Raw genomic sequence first — 17550 nt, 5'->3', positions numbered from 1 at the left:
AATAGGATCCACGCCCAAACAGTAGACACAATGAACATGTGTATCTGAGTTAGGCATCTTACGTCCACACTTGTCACACTGTTTAAATCCCAACTTAGCTTTGTCTGACATAGTAAGGCAACAAGGCTATCCTATAGAAAAAATAAGGGAAAAGAAACAGTGATGTTATTTAAAAAAAAATACCACTGGAGGCCTGTCAAAGACAGGAGAGAGGGACAGTACCAATAAAGGTAAAAAATTAAATCACCAAGGAAAAGGGTAGGAAATAGGCTTAGGTTATAGGCGACAGTAAGGAAAGGCTAACTTGACTAAAAATTAAATAATTTTGAAGAGAAACTGTCTTAAAATTAACAATTTTCTACTTAGCTTTGAGAGAGATGGCTATCACGTCTGACTAGGAACACTTCAAACGAGATCTGGAGTATCTAGGAGAGTGGCATTGTGGGTAGGTTCTTAGCTGAGAGTTTTTGGCTTGCATGAGCTGGGAAACGGCCGTATCAGTTCTGAGGATGGACCCGAGGTCCTAACAGTAAGCAATGAATAAAGATTTACATCAGATAATGTTTTATGGTCTGATGAGACCAAGGTTGAACTTTTTGGCCACAATTCCAAAAAGGTACCTTTGGAGCAAAAACAACACTTCGCATCACCAAAAGAACACTATCCCCATGGTGAAGCATGGTGGTGACGGTATCATGCTTTGGGGTTGCCTCTCTTTGGCTGGAAATTAGGCTTTAGTCAAGGTGGAGGGAATTATGAACAGTTCCAAATACTAATCACTTTTGGCCCAAAACCTTCAGGCATCTGCTAGAAAGTGAAGATGAAGAGGAATTTAACCTTTCAACATGACAATGACCCCAAGCATACATCCAAATCAACAAAAGAATGGCTTTACCAGAAGAAGTTTTGGAATGGCCCAGCCAGAGCCCAGACCTAAATCCAACAGAAAATCTGTGGGGTGACCTGAAGAAGGCTGTGCACAAGAGGTGCTCTCACAATCTGACAGATTTGGAGCACTTTTGCAAGGAAGAGTGGGCAAATATTGCCAAGTCAAGATATGCCATGCTGATACATTCCTACCAAACAAGACTGAATTCTGTAATTAAACCAAAAGATGCTTCAACAAAGTATTAGTTTAAAGGTGTGCACACTTATGCAACCAGCTTAGTGTATGTTTTTTTTATTTTTTATATTTTTCCCCTAACAGATTTGTTTGTTTTTCAATTGAATTGTACAGGTTATAGGTCACATTGAAGGTGGGAAAAGTTTAGAAATGATTTGTTGTGGTCTCATTTTTTATATCACAAAAACCTGGCATTTTAACAGGGGTGTGTACACTTTTTGTATCCAGTATATGTAAAATGCTTGTGTTACAAATGTATTAGAACTCTATGTCATGAGTATATCAAACTGGTCTGTACAGATGTGTGTTAAAAATGTGTTCTATAAAATGGTTGTGCTTAAAATGTAACCACAGTGCGCCCTACTGGAATAGGACAGAAATGTAAATGCACTATTGTAACTGGTTAAATGTATATATTTTAATAGTGGAAGCTGGAATCCAGGAGGTTAACTTTAGAAAAATAGCTGAAATTAAGCAGCTGGAATCCAGGAGATTAACTTCAGAAAAAATAGCTGAAATTAAACTACTTTATAGGCTAGGCTGGAGACATAAGGTCTGTGCTGAGCAGCTTTCTGCATTGTCTTCAGGGTGAACTAATTACTGCCTCTGAAAGTATGAAGGAATGCAATTGTCTTATGACTTCCAGCATCTGCCAAAGATCTGAGGTTTATGTATTTTCACAGGTAGATGCTAAATACTGCTAGCTTCCAGCAGTGGGGTTTTCACCTGGGCTAGACTCAGATGACAAGAAATTATGTCATTCTGCAAGCTATCCTAGCAGCAATATTTGAGATATTAATCTGAGAACTCTGAGAGAGACAGTGCATTCTGTATTCTGTCTTGGACCTGACAAGAACGATTCACCACATCTGCCTTGCTCTGATGAAGTAAGTTTCTACAGAACAGTACAATTCTCTTGGATATAGTCAGGAATACAGCAAAGCTTTGTTTAGATGTTTTTCTGTATTTATTTGAGACTGTCCTGCAATGTTGTTTTAAATATTTCCTGTGATTTTGAATGCTGATGTCACTGTGAATATATACTGAGTATTTTCTTGTCCTTTTATTGTTTATTATTAAATACATTTAAACCTTTCATTGTTGCTGATCTGTCTAGAGATATTTAAGTTTTGAGAGTACTTGAATATTTATTTTGTGACACTGTGTGGGCCACTCCTAATAGTCTTGCTCTTGGTCAAACTACCATTTGTATTAATATTAATATTACACAGTAAGATTGGACACCCTTTGTTAAGGGCCTTAAAGTAGCTGATAAGGAGTTGGCTGGTGGCAGTGATAACTACCTTATAGTCTGGGCAAAGGGGCATATCTAGTACAATTGTGCCAGCCTTTCCCAGATGTGTGTGTGTGTGTGTGTGTGTGTGTGTGTGTGTGTGTGTGTGTGTACAAATCAAACCTATAAGAGTGTGTGTATGTCAGCTACTTGGGCAGAAACATGAAGCATTGGTTGGCAGAGAGGGTGCTGGAGTTCTTGGCTTGGTTACTCAGCTGAGATTTCAACTCTATAGCTCTGCCAGGGGGAGTCTTACAGGGGATCTGAAAAAAGGGGGAGAAACCAGCCTCGGACTGACTGTGGTCTCTGTGTGCTCTTAAGGGGAATTGCACTTGATGCAGAGAGCTGCATCTGGAAATACTGTGTGTGTACCTGTTATCCTCCCAATGTACATCCCCCCACTGTTGCTAGTTGTGAGGATTGAGGCTCCTTGATTACTGGTCCAGTGGTGGGGCATCACAAAGACCATCACAAAAATGACTATAACAAGTCTAAAGGAGAACTATAAATATATGAAACTACGCTAACACTACAACAAGAAAGCAATTCACAGAGTTACAAGTCTAAAACTGTATTGGTGGTGCAGCGGTTAGCATTGTTGCCTCACAGCAAGAGGTTCTTCGGTTCGATTCTCAGCTAGAGTGCCTTCTGTGTGGAGTCTGCATGTCCTCCCTGTGGTCGAGTGAACTTCAAAGACATGCAGATAGGTGTGTGCGTGTGTGTGCATACGCCTTCTGTGAACATGTCCTCCCTGTGGTCGAGTGAACTTCAAAGACATGCAGATAGGTGTGGGTGTGTGTGTGTGTGTGTGTGTGTGCGCGCGCCTTCTGTGAAAGTTGGGCGTTGGGCTGGCAACTTGGCTCTGTAAAACTCCGCTGCTAGTCATGAGTAGACCGGTGATCTGCTGTGGTGACCCCTAACCTGGATAAGCCAAAAGACAACAATAACAAGTTTAAAACTGTATTCTAAGACAAAGCAAGAAAGGATCCTAACGCACCTTGCAAGCTAAAGGGAAAGGGAGGAACTAACTGCTAGAAAAAAAAACTAAGATAACTACTCAAACAATAAATTAACTAACTATACAAATTCACAAAGTTAACGTTTTTGACTTAGCTGGAGCTGAGCACTGGAATCATGTCAGAGCATCTTGGCGACAAACGAGATCTGAGGAGGTTGGGCTAGGGGTGGAGGATTGTGGGTAGGGGAGGAGCAAGAGCCTGGAAGATTAAGTCTGCTACAGGCAACCAAGACAGATCCGAGACCCATCAGTGAAGCAGAATGAGAGGGACTACAGCAGATTTTATTAATATGCTCCTTAGGGTGGGCCTTTGTTTCCTCTATTGATTTTAGCTTGACACAGATTTCTTCCATTGATAGGTTGAGAGGCATGCCTCTCAACTGTTCACATTTTTGCCTCATGTTTTAGGATCACAGGAGGTTACTACGCTAATAGCCCTGAGGCCGTTACAACCCTAGCCAATAGTTTATCCCAAAAAAGAAACCTTTTTGGTTTGTTTCTCATTAAAGTTTTACTTGTCTGTCAAATCACTGAGGATTAAGGTCACTGAATAATGCCAGGCACTTGAATTTCAAAATTCATGCTCTTCACAAAATTATCAGTAATACAAAACATGTTATTCTAACAAAAGTACAAGTTTATAAGAACAATATTTAAAATATGCCCCTCGTTTTGGACCTTTGTCCCCCCCCCCTTATTGTTTGGCTATGTTCAGATTTCTTGTGCAAAGAGTTTTAGAGGTAAGTGCTACACCCTTACTTGATGACCCCACCCCATGCACCATTATACCTCTTACATACCTCTCAAATGTACAGATTTTCCCAGACTGTCCAGACTTTTGCCTCATATTTTTTGCGGTAATCTACCAGTGTAGTACCTCGCACTTAGTTCTGCGCAGCTTTGGGCGTGCCGTCAGTGATTGGCATGCCAAGTGGGTGGGGATATCGAGGAAGACTGACAGGCATGCTAATTCATATGTCACGTCATGTAAACTGCTCAAATATTCACGCACACAATAAACTCCATCTAGGGTTACTACCTGTCCAACTTTGCAAGGGACAGTCCCTCTTTGGGCAGTTGTGTCCTGCAAAAATATTATAAGAATGGCAACTGTCCTGAAATATTAGGGCAAAATTATTTCCTATATTTTATGTAATAGTTGCATAAAACAGTTATTCTGTATCTGAAACACCTAAATGTTATAAGAAACAGAATAAGCAAATAAAATGCCACAACAATAAGCTTTTATTTAGGCAAAAAAGTGAAGTTCTGTCCCTTGTACTGGCCATGGGTATGTTTTGGCCTACAAAATCTGATGTTTGTACCACAATTGTCCCACTTTGGCCATCTGAAAAGGTGGCAACCGAAAAAGGTACATTAAGTAATCCGTTTTTCCTTATGTTTTTTGATCTTTGGAGGGGGGTGAAACCTCCAAACCAGATAGAGCCTCCGAAAAAGGTGTCTTGAGTAAACCTTTTAAGATAAGTTTATTATTACATTTTGCTAGTGTACAATTTACTAGCACAAAAGTCACAGTCAGCTCTAATAGGATCCACGCCCAAACAGTAGACACAATGAACATGTGTATCTGAGTTAGGCATCTTACGTCCACACTTGTCACACTGTTTAAATCCCAACTTAGCTTTGTCTGACATAGTAAGGCAACAAGGCTATCCTATAGAAAAAATAAGGGAAAAGAAACAGTGATGTTATTTTAAAAAAAATACCACTGGAGGCCTGTCAAAGACAGGAGAGAGGGACAGTACCAATAAAGGTAAAAAAATTAAATCACCAAGGAAAAGGGTAGGAAATAGGCTTAGGTTATAGGCAACAGTAAGGAAAGGCTAACTTGACTAAAAATTAAATAATTTTGAAGAGAAACTGTCTTAAAATTAACAATTTTCTACTTAGCTTTGAGAGAGATGGCTATCACGTCTGACTAGGAACACTTCAAACGAGATCTGGAGTATCTAGGAGAGTGGCATTGTGGGTAGGTTCTTAGCTGAGAGTTTTTGGCTTGCATGAGCTGGGAAACGGCCGTATCAGTTCTGAGGATGGACCCGAGGTCCTAACAGTAAGCAATGAATAAAGATTTACATCAGATAATGTTTTATGGTCTGATGAGACCAAGGTTGAACTTTTTGGCCACAATTCCAAAAAGGTACCTTTGGAGCAAAAACAACACTTCGCATCACCAAAGAACACTATCCCCATGGTGAAGCATGGTGGTGACGGTATCATGCTTTGGGGTTGCCTCTCTTTGGCTGGAAATTAGGCTTTAGTCAAGGTGGAGGGAATTATGAACAGTTCCAAATACTAATCACTTTTGGCCCAAAACCTTCAGGCATCTGCTAGAAAGCGAAGATGAAGAGGAATTTAACCTTTCAACATGACAATGACCCCAAGCATACATCCAAATCAACAAAAGAATGGCTTTACCAGAAGAAGTTTTGGAATGGCCCAGCCAGAGCCCAGACCTAAATCCAACAGAAAATCTGTGGGGTGACCTGAAGAAGGCTGTGCACAAGAGATGCTCTCACAATCTGACAGATTTGGAGCACTTTTGCAAGGAAGAGTGGGCAAATATTGCCAAGTCAAGATATGCCATGCTGATACATTCCTACCAAACAAGACTGAATTCTGTAATTAAACCAAAAGATGCTTCAACAAAGTATTAGTTTAAAGGTGTGCACAACTTATGCAACCAGCTTAGTGTATGTTTTTTTTATTTTTTATATTTTTCCCCTAACAGATTTGTTTGTTTTTCAATTGAATTGTACAGGTTATAGGTCACATTGAAGGTGGGAAAAGTTTAGAAATGATTTGTTGTGGTCTCATTTTTTATATCACAAAAACCTGGCATTTTAACAGGGGTGTGTACACTTTTTATATCCACTATATGTAAAATGCTCGTGTTACAAATGTATTAGAACTCTATGTCATGAGTATATCAAACTGGTCTGTACAGATGTGTGTTAAAAATGTGTTCTATAAAATGGTTGTACTTAAAATGTAACCACAGTGCGCCCTACTGGAATAGGACAGAAATGTAAATGCACTATTGTAACTGGTTAAATGTATATATTTTAACAGTGGAAGCTGGAATCCAGGAGGTTAACTTCAGAAAAATAGCTGAAATTAAGCAGCTGGAATCCAGGAGATTAACTTCAGAAAAATAGCTGAAATTAAACTACTTTATAGGCTAGGCTGGAGACATAAGGTCTGTGCTGAGAAGCTTTCTGCGTTGTCTTCAGGGTGAACTAATTACTGCCTCTGAAAGTATGAAGGAATGCAATTGTCTTATGACTTCCAGCATCTGCCAAAGATCTGAGGTTTATGTATTTTCACAGGTAGATGCTAAATACTGCTAGCTTCCAGCAGTGGGGGTTTCACCTGGGCTAGACTCAGATGACAAGAAATTATGTCATTCTGCAAGCTATCTCTAGCAGCAATATTTGAGATATTAATCTGAGAACTCTCTGAGAGAGACAGTGCATTCTGTATTCTGTCTTGGACCTGACAAGAACGATTCACCACATCTGCCTTGCTCTGATGAAGTAAGTTTCTACAGAACAGTACAATTCTCTTGGATATAGTCAGGAATACAGCAAAGCTTTGTTTAGATGTTTTTTCTGTATTTATTTGAGACTGTCCTGCAATGTTGTTTTAAATATTTCCTGTGATTTTGAACGCTGATGTCACTGTGAATATATACTGAGTATTTTCTTGTCCTTTTATTGTTTATTATTAAATACATTTAAACCTTTCATTGTTGCTGATCTGTCTAGAGATATTTAAGTTTTGAGAGTACTTGAATATTTATTTTGTGACACTGTGTGGGCCACTCCTAATAGTCTTGCTCTTGGTCAAACTACCATTTGTATTAATATTAATATTACACAGTAAGATTGGACACCCTTTGTTAAGGGCCTTAAAGTAGCTGATAAGGAGTTGGCTGGTGGCAGTGATAACTACCTTATAGTCTGGGCAAAAGGGGGCATATCTAGTACAATTGTGCCAGCCTTTCCCAGATGTGTGTGTGTGTGTGTGTGTGTGTGTGTGTGTGTGTGTGTGTGTGTGTGTGTACAAATCAAACCTATAAGAGTGTGTGTATGTCAGCTACTTGGGCAGGAACATGAAGCATTGGTTGGCAGAGAGGGTGCTGGAGTTCTTGGCTTGGTTACTCAGCTGAGATTTTAACTCTATAGCTCTGCCAGGGGGAGTCTTACAGGAGATCTGAAGAAAGAGGGAGAAACCAGCCTCGGACTGACTGTGGTCTCTGTGTGCTCTTAAGGGGAATTGCACTTGATGCAGAGAGCTGCATCTGGAAATACTGTGTGTGTACCTGTTATCCTCCCAATGTACATCCCCCCACTGTTGCTAGTTGTGAGGATTGAGGCTCCTTGATTACTGGTCCAGTGGTGGGGCATTACAAAGACCATCACAAAAATGACTATAACAAGTCTAAAGGAGAACTATAAATATATGAAACTACGTTAACACTACAACAAGATAGCAATTCACAGAGTTACAAGTCTAAAACTGTATTGGTGGTGCAGCGGTTAGCATTGTCGCCTCACAGCAAGAGGCTCTTCGGTTCGATTCTCATCTAGAGTGTCTTCTGTGTGGAGTCTGCATGTCCTCCCTGTGGTCGAGTGAACTTCAAAGACATGCAGATAGGTGTGTGTGTGTGTGTGCATACGCCTTCTGTGAACATGTCCTCCCTGTGGTCGAGTGAACTTCAAAGACATGCAGATAGGTGTGTGTGTGTGTGTGTGTGTGTGCGCGTGCGTGTGTGTGCCTTCTGTGAAAGTTGGGCGTTGGGCTGGCAACTTGGCACTGTAAAACTCCGCTGCTAGTCATGAGTAGACCGGTGATCCGCTGTGGTGACCCCTAACCTGGATAAGCCAAAAGACAACAATAACAAGTTTAAAACTGTATTCTAAGACAAAGCAAGAAAGAGGACCCTAACGCACCTTGCCAGCTAAAGGGAAAGGGAGGAACTAACTGCTAGAAAAAAAAACTAAGATAACTACTCAAACAATAAACTAACTAACTATACAAATTCACAAAGTTAACGTTTTTGACTTAGCTGGAGCTGAGCACTGGAATCATGTCAGAGCATCTTGGCGACAAACGAGATCTGAGGAGGTTGGGCTAGGGGTGGAGGATTGTGGGTAGGGGAGGAGCAAGAGCCTGGAAGATTAAGTCTGCTACAGGCAACCAAGACAGATCCGAGACCCATCTGTGAAGCAGAATGAGAGGGACTACAGCAGATTTTATTAATATGCTCCTTAGGGTGGGCCTTTGTTTCCTCTATTGATTTTAGCTTGACACAGATTTCTTCCATTGATAGGTTGAGAGGCATGCCTCTCAACTGTTCACATTTTTGCCTCATGTTTTAGGATCACAGGAGGTTACTACGCTAATAGCCCTGAGGCCGTTACAACCCTAGCCAATAGTTTATCCCAAAAAAGAAACCTTTTTGGTTTGTTTCTCATTAAAGTTTTACTTGTCTGTCAAATCACTGAGGATTAAGGTCACTGAATAATGCCAGGCACTTGAATTTCAAAATTCATGCTCTTCACAAAATTATCAGTAATACAAAACATGTTATTCTAACAAAAGTACAAGTTTATAAGAACAATATTTAAAATATGCCCCTCGATTTGGACCTTTGTCCCCTTATTGTTTGGCTATGTTCAGATTTCTTGTGCAAAGAGTTTTAGAGGTAAGTGCTACACCCTTACTTGATGACCCCACCCCATGCACCATTATACCTCTTACATACCTCTCAAATGTACAGATTTTCCCAGACTGTCCAGACTTTTGCCTCATATTTTTTGCGGTAATCTACCAGTGTAGTACCTCGCATTTAGTTCTGCGCAGCTTTGGACGTGCCATCAGTGATTGGCACGCCAAGTGGGTGGGGATATCGAGGAAGACTGACAGGCATGCTAATAAATATGTCACGTCATGTAAACTGCTCAAATATTCACGCACACAATAAACTCCATCTAGGGTTACTACCTGTCCAACTTTGCAAGGGACAGTCCCTCTTTGGGCAGTTGTGTCCTGCAAAATATTATAAGAATGGCAACTGTCCTGAAATATTAGGGCAAAATTATTTCCTATATTTTATGTAATAGTTGCATAAAACAGTTATTCTGTATCTGAAACACCTAAATGTTATAAGAAACAGAATAAGCAAATAAAATGCCACAACAATAAGCTTTTATTTAGGCAAAAAAGTGAAGTTCTGTCCCTTGTACTGGCCATGGGTATGTTTTGGCCTACAAAATCTGATGTTTGTACCACAATTGTCCCACTTTGGCCATCTGAAAAGGTGGCAACCCAAACTCCATCCACCTTGTATAAATTATTACTGTTTCTCCTTTTTCAGCCCCCCCCCCCCCCCCCCACACCCCTGCTTCTTTTCAGATTTGGATGCCTTAAGGCCAGGTGACCAGTTCAGCTAGCATCTTCGGGAAACATTTTCAGCCGTTAAAATGTAACAGTATCGTTTAGAGAAATTGTTTGGTTGTGTGAACTCTGTCCGATTTACTGACTGAAATGTGATGTACAACACGCATTTTAGATTTATGTCCCCAATAAAACATTTCATCTTTTGGTACTGAATGTCTACAATAAAACATTGGGTTGCTTTCGGGATAGATGCTGAATTTTTACATTGCATTCCGCACACTGTTGAATAACCATGCTGCTGCCTCCACGGGGCTGGAGGTGTGTTTGGGGCAGGCTTTACTACGGCGCACCCTGTGAGGTACTACAAAGGCAGATTACCTTTTTTGCTTCATTTTTCATAAAATTTAGATTTTCTGGCAAATTTGTAGAAAATCATTAAAGACTGAAGTTAGAAAATAACAGATATTTGAGTTTCAGACTTCACACCCTTCAAAAAATTCACGCTAATGAAAAACCTGTTATACTCTATCAACTTTCTAAGTTTGTAAGAACAATATTTAAAAATTGACACTATTTTTGGGCCTTTGTCCCACTTTTATGTATGGCTTTGTCCAGATTTCTTGCTCTAAGAGGTTGAAAGGTATGCTTCCCCGGCTATATAGGCAACAGCCGAACGCGTAGTTTTGTTTCGTTCTTGCACAGAATAAATATTTGGAATGATATGGGCATTTTTTAGTGGTTACATGGGACAAAAGTCAAAAAAGTAAATTGTAACTAAACAACTGCCAGTACATGCACATTGAAAGGCGTTCAAAATTTAGTACATTATTATGGGCGGGACCTTCAGAGTTTCGTAGCCTTTGCCCTGAGAAGAGGCAGCCAATAGCATCTTTTATTGCAGGGGTTTCGTGGTGAGGGGGTGATTACGTAGTCTGAGTAAGCCGAGGTCATGAGCCGTGGTATAATGTGGAAAGGGTAGAGAGGCTTTCACTTTTTAAGCATAGTGTGTAGCGACAACGCGAATCATACACGATTACAGTATTTTACACGACACTAGTATATTAAGTACAAGGCTTATACTATCGCAGTCTATTTAAAGATCAATAAAGTCTGCTCAAAGTTGTGGTCTGTACTAAGTGCGAAATGGGCAAAACAGTTCCACGGGAATCGTGGGCACCATCAGTCTGTTAGTTAACACCGTTCCGGTTAAATTGTGTTTTTAGACTTAATTAAGGTGTTTTGTGGCCCGGGGTTGTGTGATGGCGTTGATGGAGGCGGGGAACACACCTCACACTCCCCGTGGTCCAGTCTGTACTTATGATCGTCCCAGGATAGCCTCACCTTTAGTGCTTGAAATGCAGGAATGGTTCCGCGCGAACGGCAAAACGCGGGAATTCTCGGCGCACAGCGCTAAGGTGCACTCTGTGGCGTGGAGCAGCGATGGACGCCGACTGGCATCGGGATCTTTCGATAAAACAGCCAGTGTGTTCGTACTAGACAAAGATCGACTGGTAAGTGGAGCTGGTTCTGCATAGTGTGTCACCTTTCGCTGTGTTTTGGGGCGGGGAAAGTGATGATGGTTGTAGTCGGAATTATCCACTGACCGTTAAGATTTGAGTCATTTAGTGTTGCTGCACATTCTCATTTGCGACATTTAACCTAGGTTTTACTTTTAAATAACCTAATTTTAGAGCTTTGATCTGAAGCTCCAAACTTTCTGTATAATGAAGAGCAAAGTTCCCAACAAGTCAAAACAAATCTAAAACAAAATCGGGGACAAATTCAGAAATAATAATGGGGACCTATCAGCTGTCCCAGATTTTCACCTGGTTTTAGCTGTGTTCTTATTCCTTTCTTAAACTAGAGATCTTTGGATAAAGTGTGGTGAATTTGTCTTAATAGATTATGACCGTAATTACAATTATTTATTTATTTTTTATTTCATAAATGTATATTCTCATTTGTAATCCGTCACTGCTTCAAGTTAATAACATTATTATTTTAAGTGTCCCTAATTTGTTGAGAGCTGTAAGGGACAACTGTCAACGTCTCAAGTTAATTGAAGAGAATTTGAATTAATATATTTTTTTCTGAAGTAAAGTAAGTTAACTGTCTAATTTATTATGTGTAATTCGCCATTTTTTCTCCAAATGTCAACAATTATAGAAGACATTTAGACAAGTAGAACTAAAATTTTGAGTCCAAATCTGGGAGGCCCTGAAAAATCAAGGTATGAGTTAAGAGTTTGTTATGCTTTTCTACCCCAAACCTGTTTGCTTTGTAAAGAAATCTGTAGATGAGCTACCAGTCAGTTGTCTATGTAATTTGAGCCAGTCTATGAAGAGCAGAAGTAATTAGAAAGCAGTAGAGACACCACTTCAAACTCCCATGGAGGAGGTGGCTATGTGCACACTGTTCCTTCCTCTCCAGTGATAAGTATTAGAGATTAGAAGTTGTCGTTTTTTTTGTCCAGTTCAACAGTGCACACAGCCAACTCCTCCATGAGTGTTTGAAGGGGGCATCTCTATTGCTTTCTAATGAAGGTCTGCTCTTCAAAAACTGGTTACCAGATCCAATCTTGGCACCTTTGGAAACTGTGGATCCAGGCCTGTGACTTCTCCCCTATCAATGATTTCTCTCTTTCTCCAAAATGCCTCTGATCTCGTTTGGTGTCTGATCATGAAGGTTGTGTTAAGGGCTCTGAAAAATAGTCGTACAGCCAAGTCCTTATTTTTTTCACTGTGCCTTTTTTGGCAGACTCTTTCCTCCTTCACGTTGACCTCCTGTTAGTTACTAAATCTTGTATATCTCTTACTTTCCATTTTAGTTGTAGTTCCAGTGACATGAATATAGTTTATTTTATGTAATTTTTTTCTTAACATACTCATCTATTATATATGTACGCACACTTGTATAGTTGTCTGGTGTGCAGTGAGTTTTTGAACTTGGACAGAACCGTTTTGTGCTTGGTAGATTGCACTTTCTATGCCAGACAAGATTCATGAATTCAAAAAAATGTATGGCCTGTATTCATAAAATCCCCTTGCAGGACCACACTGTCTTTGGGTATCTTGTCTGAGGGCAGCCCAACGTGGAATGTGAGGCTTGTTCATCCTTTACCAGGGCTGTAGGGACAAACTAGATATGATCATTCAACAAATAGTTCTCTCTGTCTGTCCACCCAGGCTTTAACTACTACTGCCACTTCTGTAACCCCAGCTAACACTTGGGGAAAATTAGTAAGACAAAGAAAAGTCTAGAGAGAGAAAAAGAGAAAGACAAGTCATCTGAAAAGCGGACAGTCCCTTCACAACCTTTGTGTCCGGCACTGAAAATTCCTCTACCAGTGAGTCACTCCTCCTCAGATCTGGTCATTGATGCTTCCCCCTTGTTTCTCACTGGAGCTGGTGAGTCCTCAGCTTCATTCACCTTTCTTCCAGGAGAGGCTTCATCTTCCAGGTCCATTCAGTCATTGAGGAGCCGTTCTGAAGCAGATGTCTACAGGATGATGTGGCGCTTCCTTCAGATGCAAGTAGGAATTCCCCCGACTTCATCTACATAGGATGTTTCCTGAGAAAACTACAACTGTTTTCTTCTGTTCCAGTCTGTCCTTCACACCCAAGGCTCAGGAGTCTGAGCCTCCCGGGAGCACCCCATGTTAGAGTGTACAGTTTTGTCAATTTTGAGTCCAGTGCTGTGTGATGGGATGAATCTCAGAGCTAAAGCATTGATGCCTATGCTCTGGGCATTGATTTTATACTGAAACTTTTGGAACAGTATTTTTTGCTTGACACCTCTGCACTAGATAGCTCGTTTCCAATGTCAGCTTCAGATCTGGGTCAAGTCACTTCGAAACAGGGTCCAAGGAGACAGACATGTAAGAGGAGACATTTATATTCCTCCCCGGAATAAGTCTCTGAATATACAGAGTTGAATGACTGGGATGGGTCCCCAAGATTCCATCTAGAGAACGCCGCTTTTGGTGACATTTCGGAACTGATGAAACAGCAAGATGGTTAGTCCAGCAATATGTCCTCCCCAGTGGAGTTTGTGTTCCTCTCAGTTTTTGGAGTTGGCTGTTCTACCTCTGGGGTGATGCTGCCTGCTGATGCATTTATAAACTTGGTATTTCGGTCGGCTTAGAAGGTTCCTGATGTGGTGGAGCCAGTCCTTAAGCCAGATAAAGTCTTGGTCACACCTAAGGACAGAGAATTCTGCAACAAGGGTTGTGGTGGCAGTCACTAAAAAGGAACTCTCTGATGGGAGTATGTCTAGCCACCCTCCTAACAGGGAGTCAGGAGCACTGGACAAGTTTGGGAAACGGAGGTATGCGTTTGCGACTTTCAAACTTAGCGATGAATTACCTGGTCCACATGACTTGCTTCCAGAGGTACTTGATTAAAGAACTCACCTAGTCCCGTTAAAGTAACCTTCTGATGGCTGTCCAAAAATCAGTTGAATCCCAGGTGTCTACTTTACAATCGATGTCCATCTTAGCCATTCTGTTGCAGCTGATGAGGACGGCAAGTGCAGCAGGTACCGGCATAACCATCCTCTAGCATGCCTGGATGTGATTGTGTGACTTTGCTGAAGGCTTCAAGATGTCCTTCCCTAACTCCCCCTTTGGTTGCACAGTTTTTGGGCCAAAGGTTTAGGAAACTCTCACCAGGAGCAAAAGCACACTTGTAAGACTCCTTTTTGCTTTTGGAATCCATTTTTCCAACCCTCAGAAAAGCTTTTCCATGAATCGGTGAGGTGCCTAGAAGATGTAGTTCGGGAAATCTTCAAGGATTAAACCAGGTTGCTCCTGCAGACAGGTCCTCCTGAAGTGGGAGGGCAGTTTCAATGAACTTCACTCTAGGGGCAGAAGTGGACTGCAGAATTGGGGATTTTGTGGTCCTTTTTAGAAATTCTTCCAATGCTTCTGAAAGATTACCTGACCTCTGGTGGTAGTTGGGGGCTGTTATCTCTGCACCTTCAAGTCTGGCAGACCATCATATTAGATACTTGGGTGTTGAAGATAGTCACCAGAGTCTACATGATTTCCTTTGATTCCTTTACTTGAAAAAAAAAATCCCACAGTACCACCCGATGAGATAGAATTTGCCTCATATTGCATTTCCTTTGTTTTAAAGCTGTTGGAAAAGAACCATCTAGCAAGTCCCACCCACCCCAGTTAGAATCCAAAGTCTATTCCAAGTTCTTTTTAGTTACAAAAAAGAGACAGAATGCAAGGCCAGTTTTAGGCCTCAGTCATCTGTTTCACTTTGCAAAACAGGCAAAGTTCAGGTTGGTCACAGTTCAGTCCATTCTACTGCCTTTTGAGGAGGGATGATTGTGTGTGCTGTACAGTTGTCCTGGATACCTTCTACCATATCAAGATATCGAGGCTATCAAGGAGATTTCTGTTTTTCCTGTTGGGAGCCAATCACTTCCAGTTCAGAAGTCTACCCTTTGGTCTCACCACTGTACACCAGTTGTTCACCAAATACATGGCAGTAATTTGTAGTGCATCTCAAACTGCTATGGTTCTGGGTGTTCCCATACTAGGACGATTGGTTTCTTACCAACCCTATCAGGGTTTCCTTCTTCAGCAATGGGACCTCTTGCTTCAATTTTTTCAACATTTGGAGATCACAGTCAATCAAACCAAAAACAAATTAAAATCGAAACAGCAAAATAGAGTTTATCGGATACCACCTGAATGAGTAATCAGACAGCCACTGTCCTAGGGTTTGGGGTTGTATCTCTGTCAGATGGACTTGCAAGGGCTAAAACACCCCTCACCTCCTGCAAGACTTATCCTTCATTTGTAAGGGTTGACTGCTTTGGCCAAAGCATTAGTTCCCTTAGCCATATACTACATGAGAATTCTTCAGTGGACCCTTTCTGTACAATGGTCCCAGCTTTTCCATAATCTTCATGCTTGGATTTATTCAACGCCTGTTTGTAAGCGTCCCATTAGATGGGGGTTGACCTCCACAGCTCTCCTAGAAGGTCAGCCCTTTTTTTCCACATTCTGTGATGACCATATTGCATAGTAACCACAGATGCATCCCTATGGGGTGGCATTTTGAAGGGAAGACTGTTCAAGGTTCACGGTCTAACATGGAGGCCAGTCTCCACATCAGTGTCCTGACGATGCAGACTTTACAGGACTTTCTCCCTACTTTTTTTAAAATAAACATTAATTTAATAATCATTTATTATACAGTCATACATTTATACAAGTAAAAACAAACCATATTGGCACATTGGCTGTAAACTGTATACATCATTTATCTATCCAGTCATTGTCAAACCTTACATAGCTCATTCATATCTTGCCGTCTTTTAAAATTCATTCCTCCTCCAAAACATTATTCTGCATGTATTTCCACAATTCCCTTTTTTTTTGTCATTTGCTCATACCTTTTTCTAAAAAACACACTTCCCGTTGTTTGAATTATGTTACTATATTCATTACTTCTAGTACAGTTGGTTTAGAATTTGATTTTAATTTTCTAGTAATTGCTTTTTTGTCAGGCACCAGAATGAGACTTGGCAAAGCCTCACTGTATTTAGGCAATTCTGATTTTGTACCGTAGCTCAAAAAATAATTTAATTAGTTACGTCAATTTACTCACCCAGTATTTCTGATAGAGTAGTTTATAGGGAATTTTTAAAGTCTGCTAAGTCATTACACTCCCAAAAACTTTTTTCTCAATTCTTCTCCATCATGCCTCCAACATTTGCAGTCTAACTGAGGAAAAATTATTTGGCGTTTACTTGGCGTATAAAAATACCAATACAAACATTTCAAAGGAAAGAACCTAAATCTTCTAGACTTTATTGCATATTTGGGAACCCTACATATACAGTGGATGTAGTAAGTGTGCACACCTCTGTTAAAATGTCAGGTTTTTGTGATTTAAAAAAATTAGACCACTGTGACTCCTGTGCCCTGGCCCAGCAGTCAGGGCGCTTCAATCCTCACCACTAACACCAGTGAGGGACGTCCATATAGGGAAAGGTTAATAAACACATACACAGTAAAGTACAATTTCTCTTAAGAGCACACAGAGATCACAGTCATTCTGTGGCTGGTCTCTCCCTTTCTCTCCAGGTCCCCAATAAGACTCCCCATTAGCACAGCTATAGGGTTCCGCTCTCGGCCTAGTAGGCAGGCTAAAACCTCCAGCACCCTCTCCGTCCAGCCAGTGCTTTGTGTCCCTGCCCAAGTAGTTGACACACACACACACACTTTTTATACAACCACATAGACACTCTTGGGGAAGGCTGGCACATGTTCTCTAGCTGTGCCCCTTTTACCCAGACTATATGGTAGAAATCACAGTCACCACCCAGCTAATATTTATCAGCTATTCAGAGGCCTTTAAAAGGGTGTCCAATTATTACATTGCAATATTATTATCCAAATGGTAAGTGCAACCAAACAGTCAAGACTTATTTGGATTGACTTGGTATGGTATCACTATGTACATGCAGTGTACTCTTAGAGCTTAAATTATCTATATGCAAAATAGCCACAGTTGAAAGATTTAAAAATATTCAATAAATAATAAAAACACAAGACAATACTTGTTGCTACACAGTGCTAGTCAAGAGTGCTAGTCAAGAGTTCAGAGATCACAGAGAAATACTTAAAATAATGCAGTAGCAAAAGTTCTGACATCACAGAAAAATAAA

The 17550-nt window shown here is 40.7% G+C and overlaps 1 protein-coding gene across 2 annotated transcripts in view; it reads left to right on the top strand.

Annotated features, from left to right (window-relative positions):
- The first annotated feature begins 10785 nt into the window (after positions 1-10785).
- THOC3 (THO complex 3) overlaps positions 10786-17550 on the top strand; it is a 598928-nt gene continuing 592163 nt past the window's right edge. For both annotated transcript variants that reach the window (XM_044068951.1, XM_044068950.1), the window contains exon 1: positions 10786-11372. In XM_044068951.1, the coding sequence (XP_043924886.1) occupies positions 11121-11372 (252 nt within the window). In that variant the 5' untranslated portion in view covers positions 10786-11120. The remainder of the gene's footprint in view (positions 11373-17550) is intronic.

The sequence above is a fragment of the Protopterus annectens genome, chromosome 4.part0 (assembly GCF_019279795.1).
Source record: "Protopterus annectens isolate FY-2018-M chromosome 4.part0, PAN1.0, whole genome shotgun sequence".
NCBI lineage: Eukaryota > Metazoa > Chordata > Ceratodontiformes > Protopteridae > Protopterus > Protopterus annectens.
This window is presented reverse-complemented; position numbering and strand designations above follow the sequence as displayed.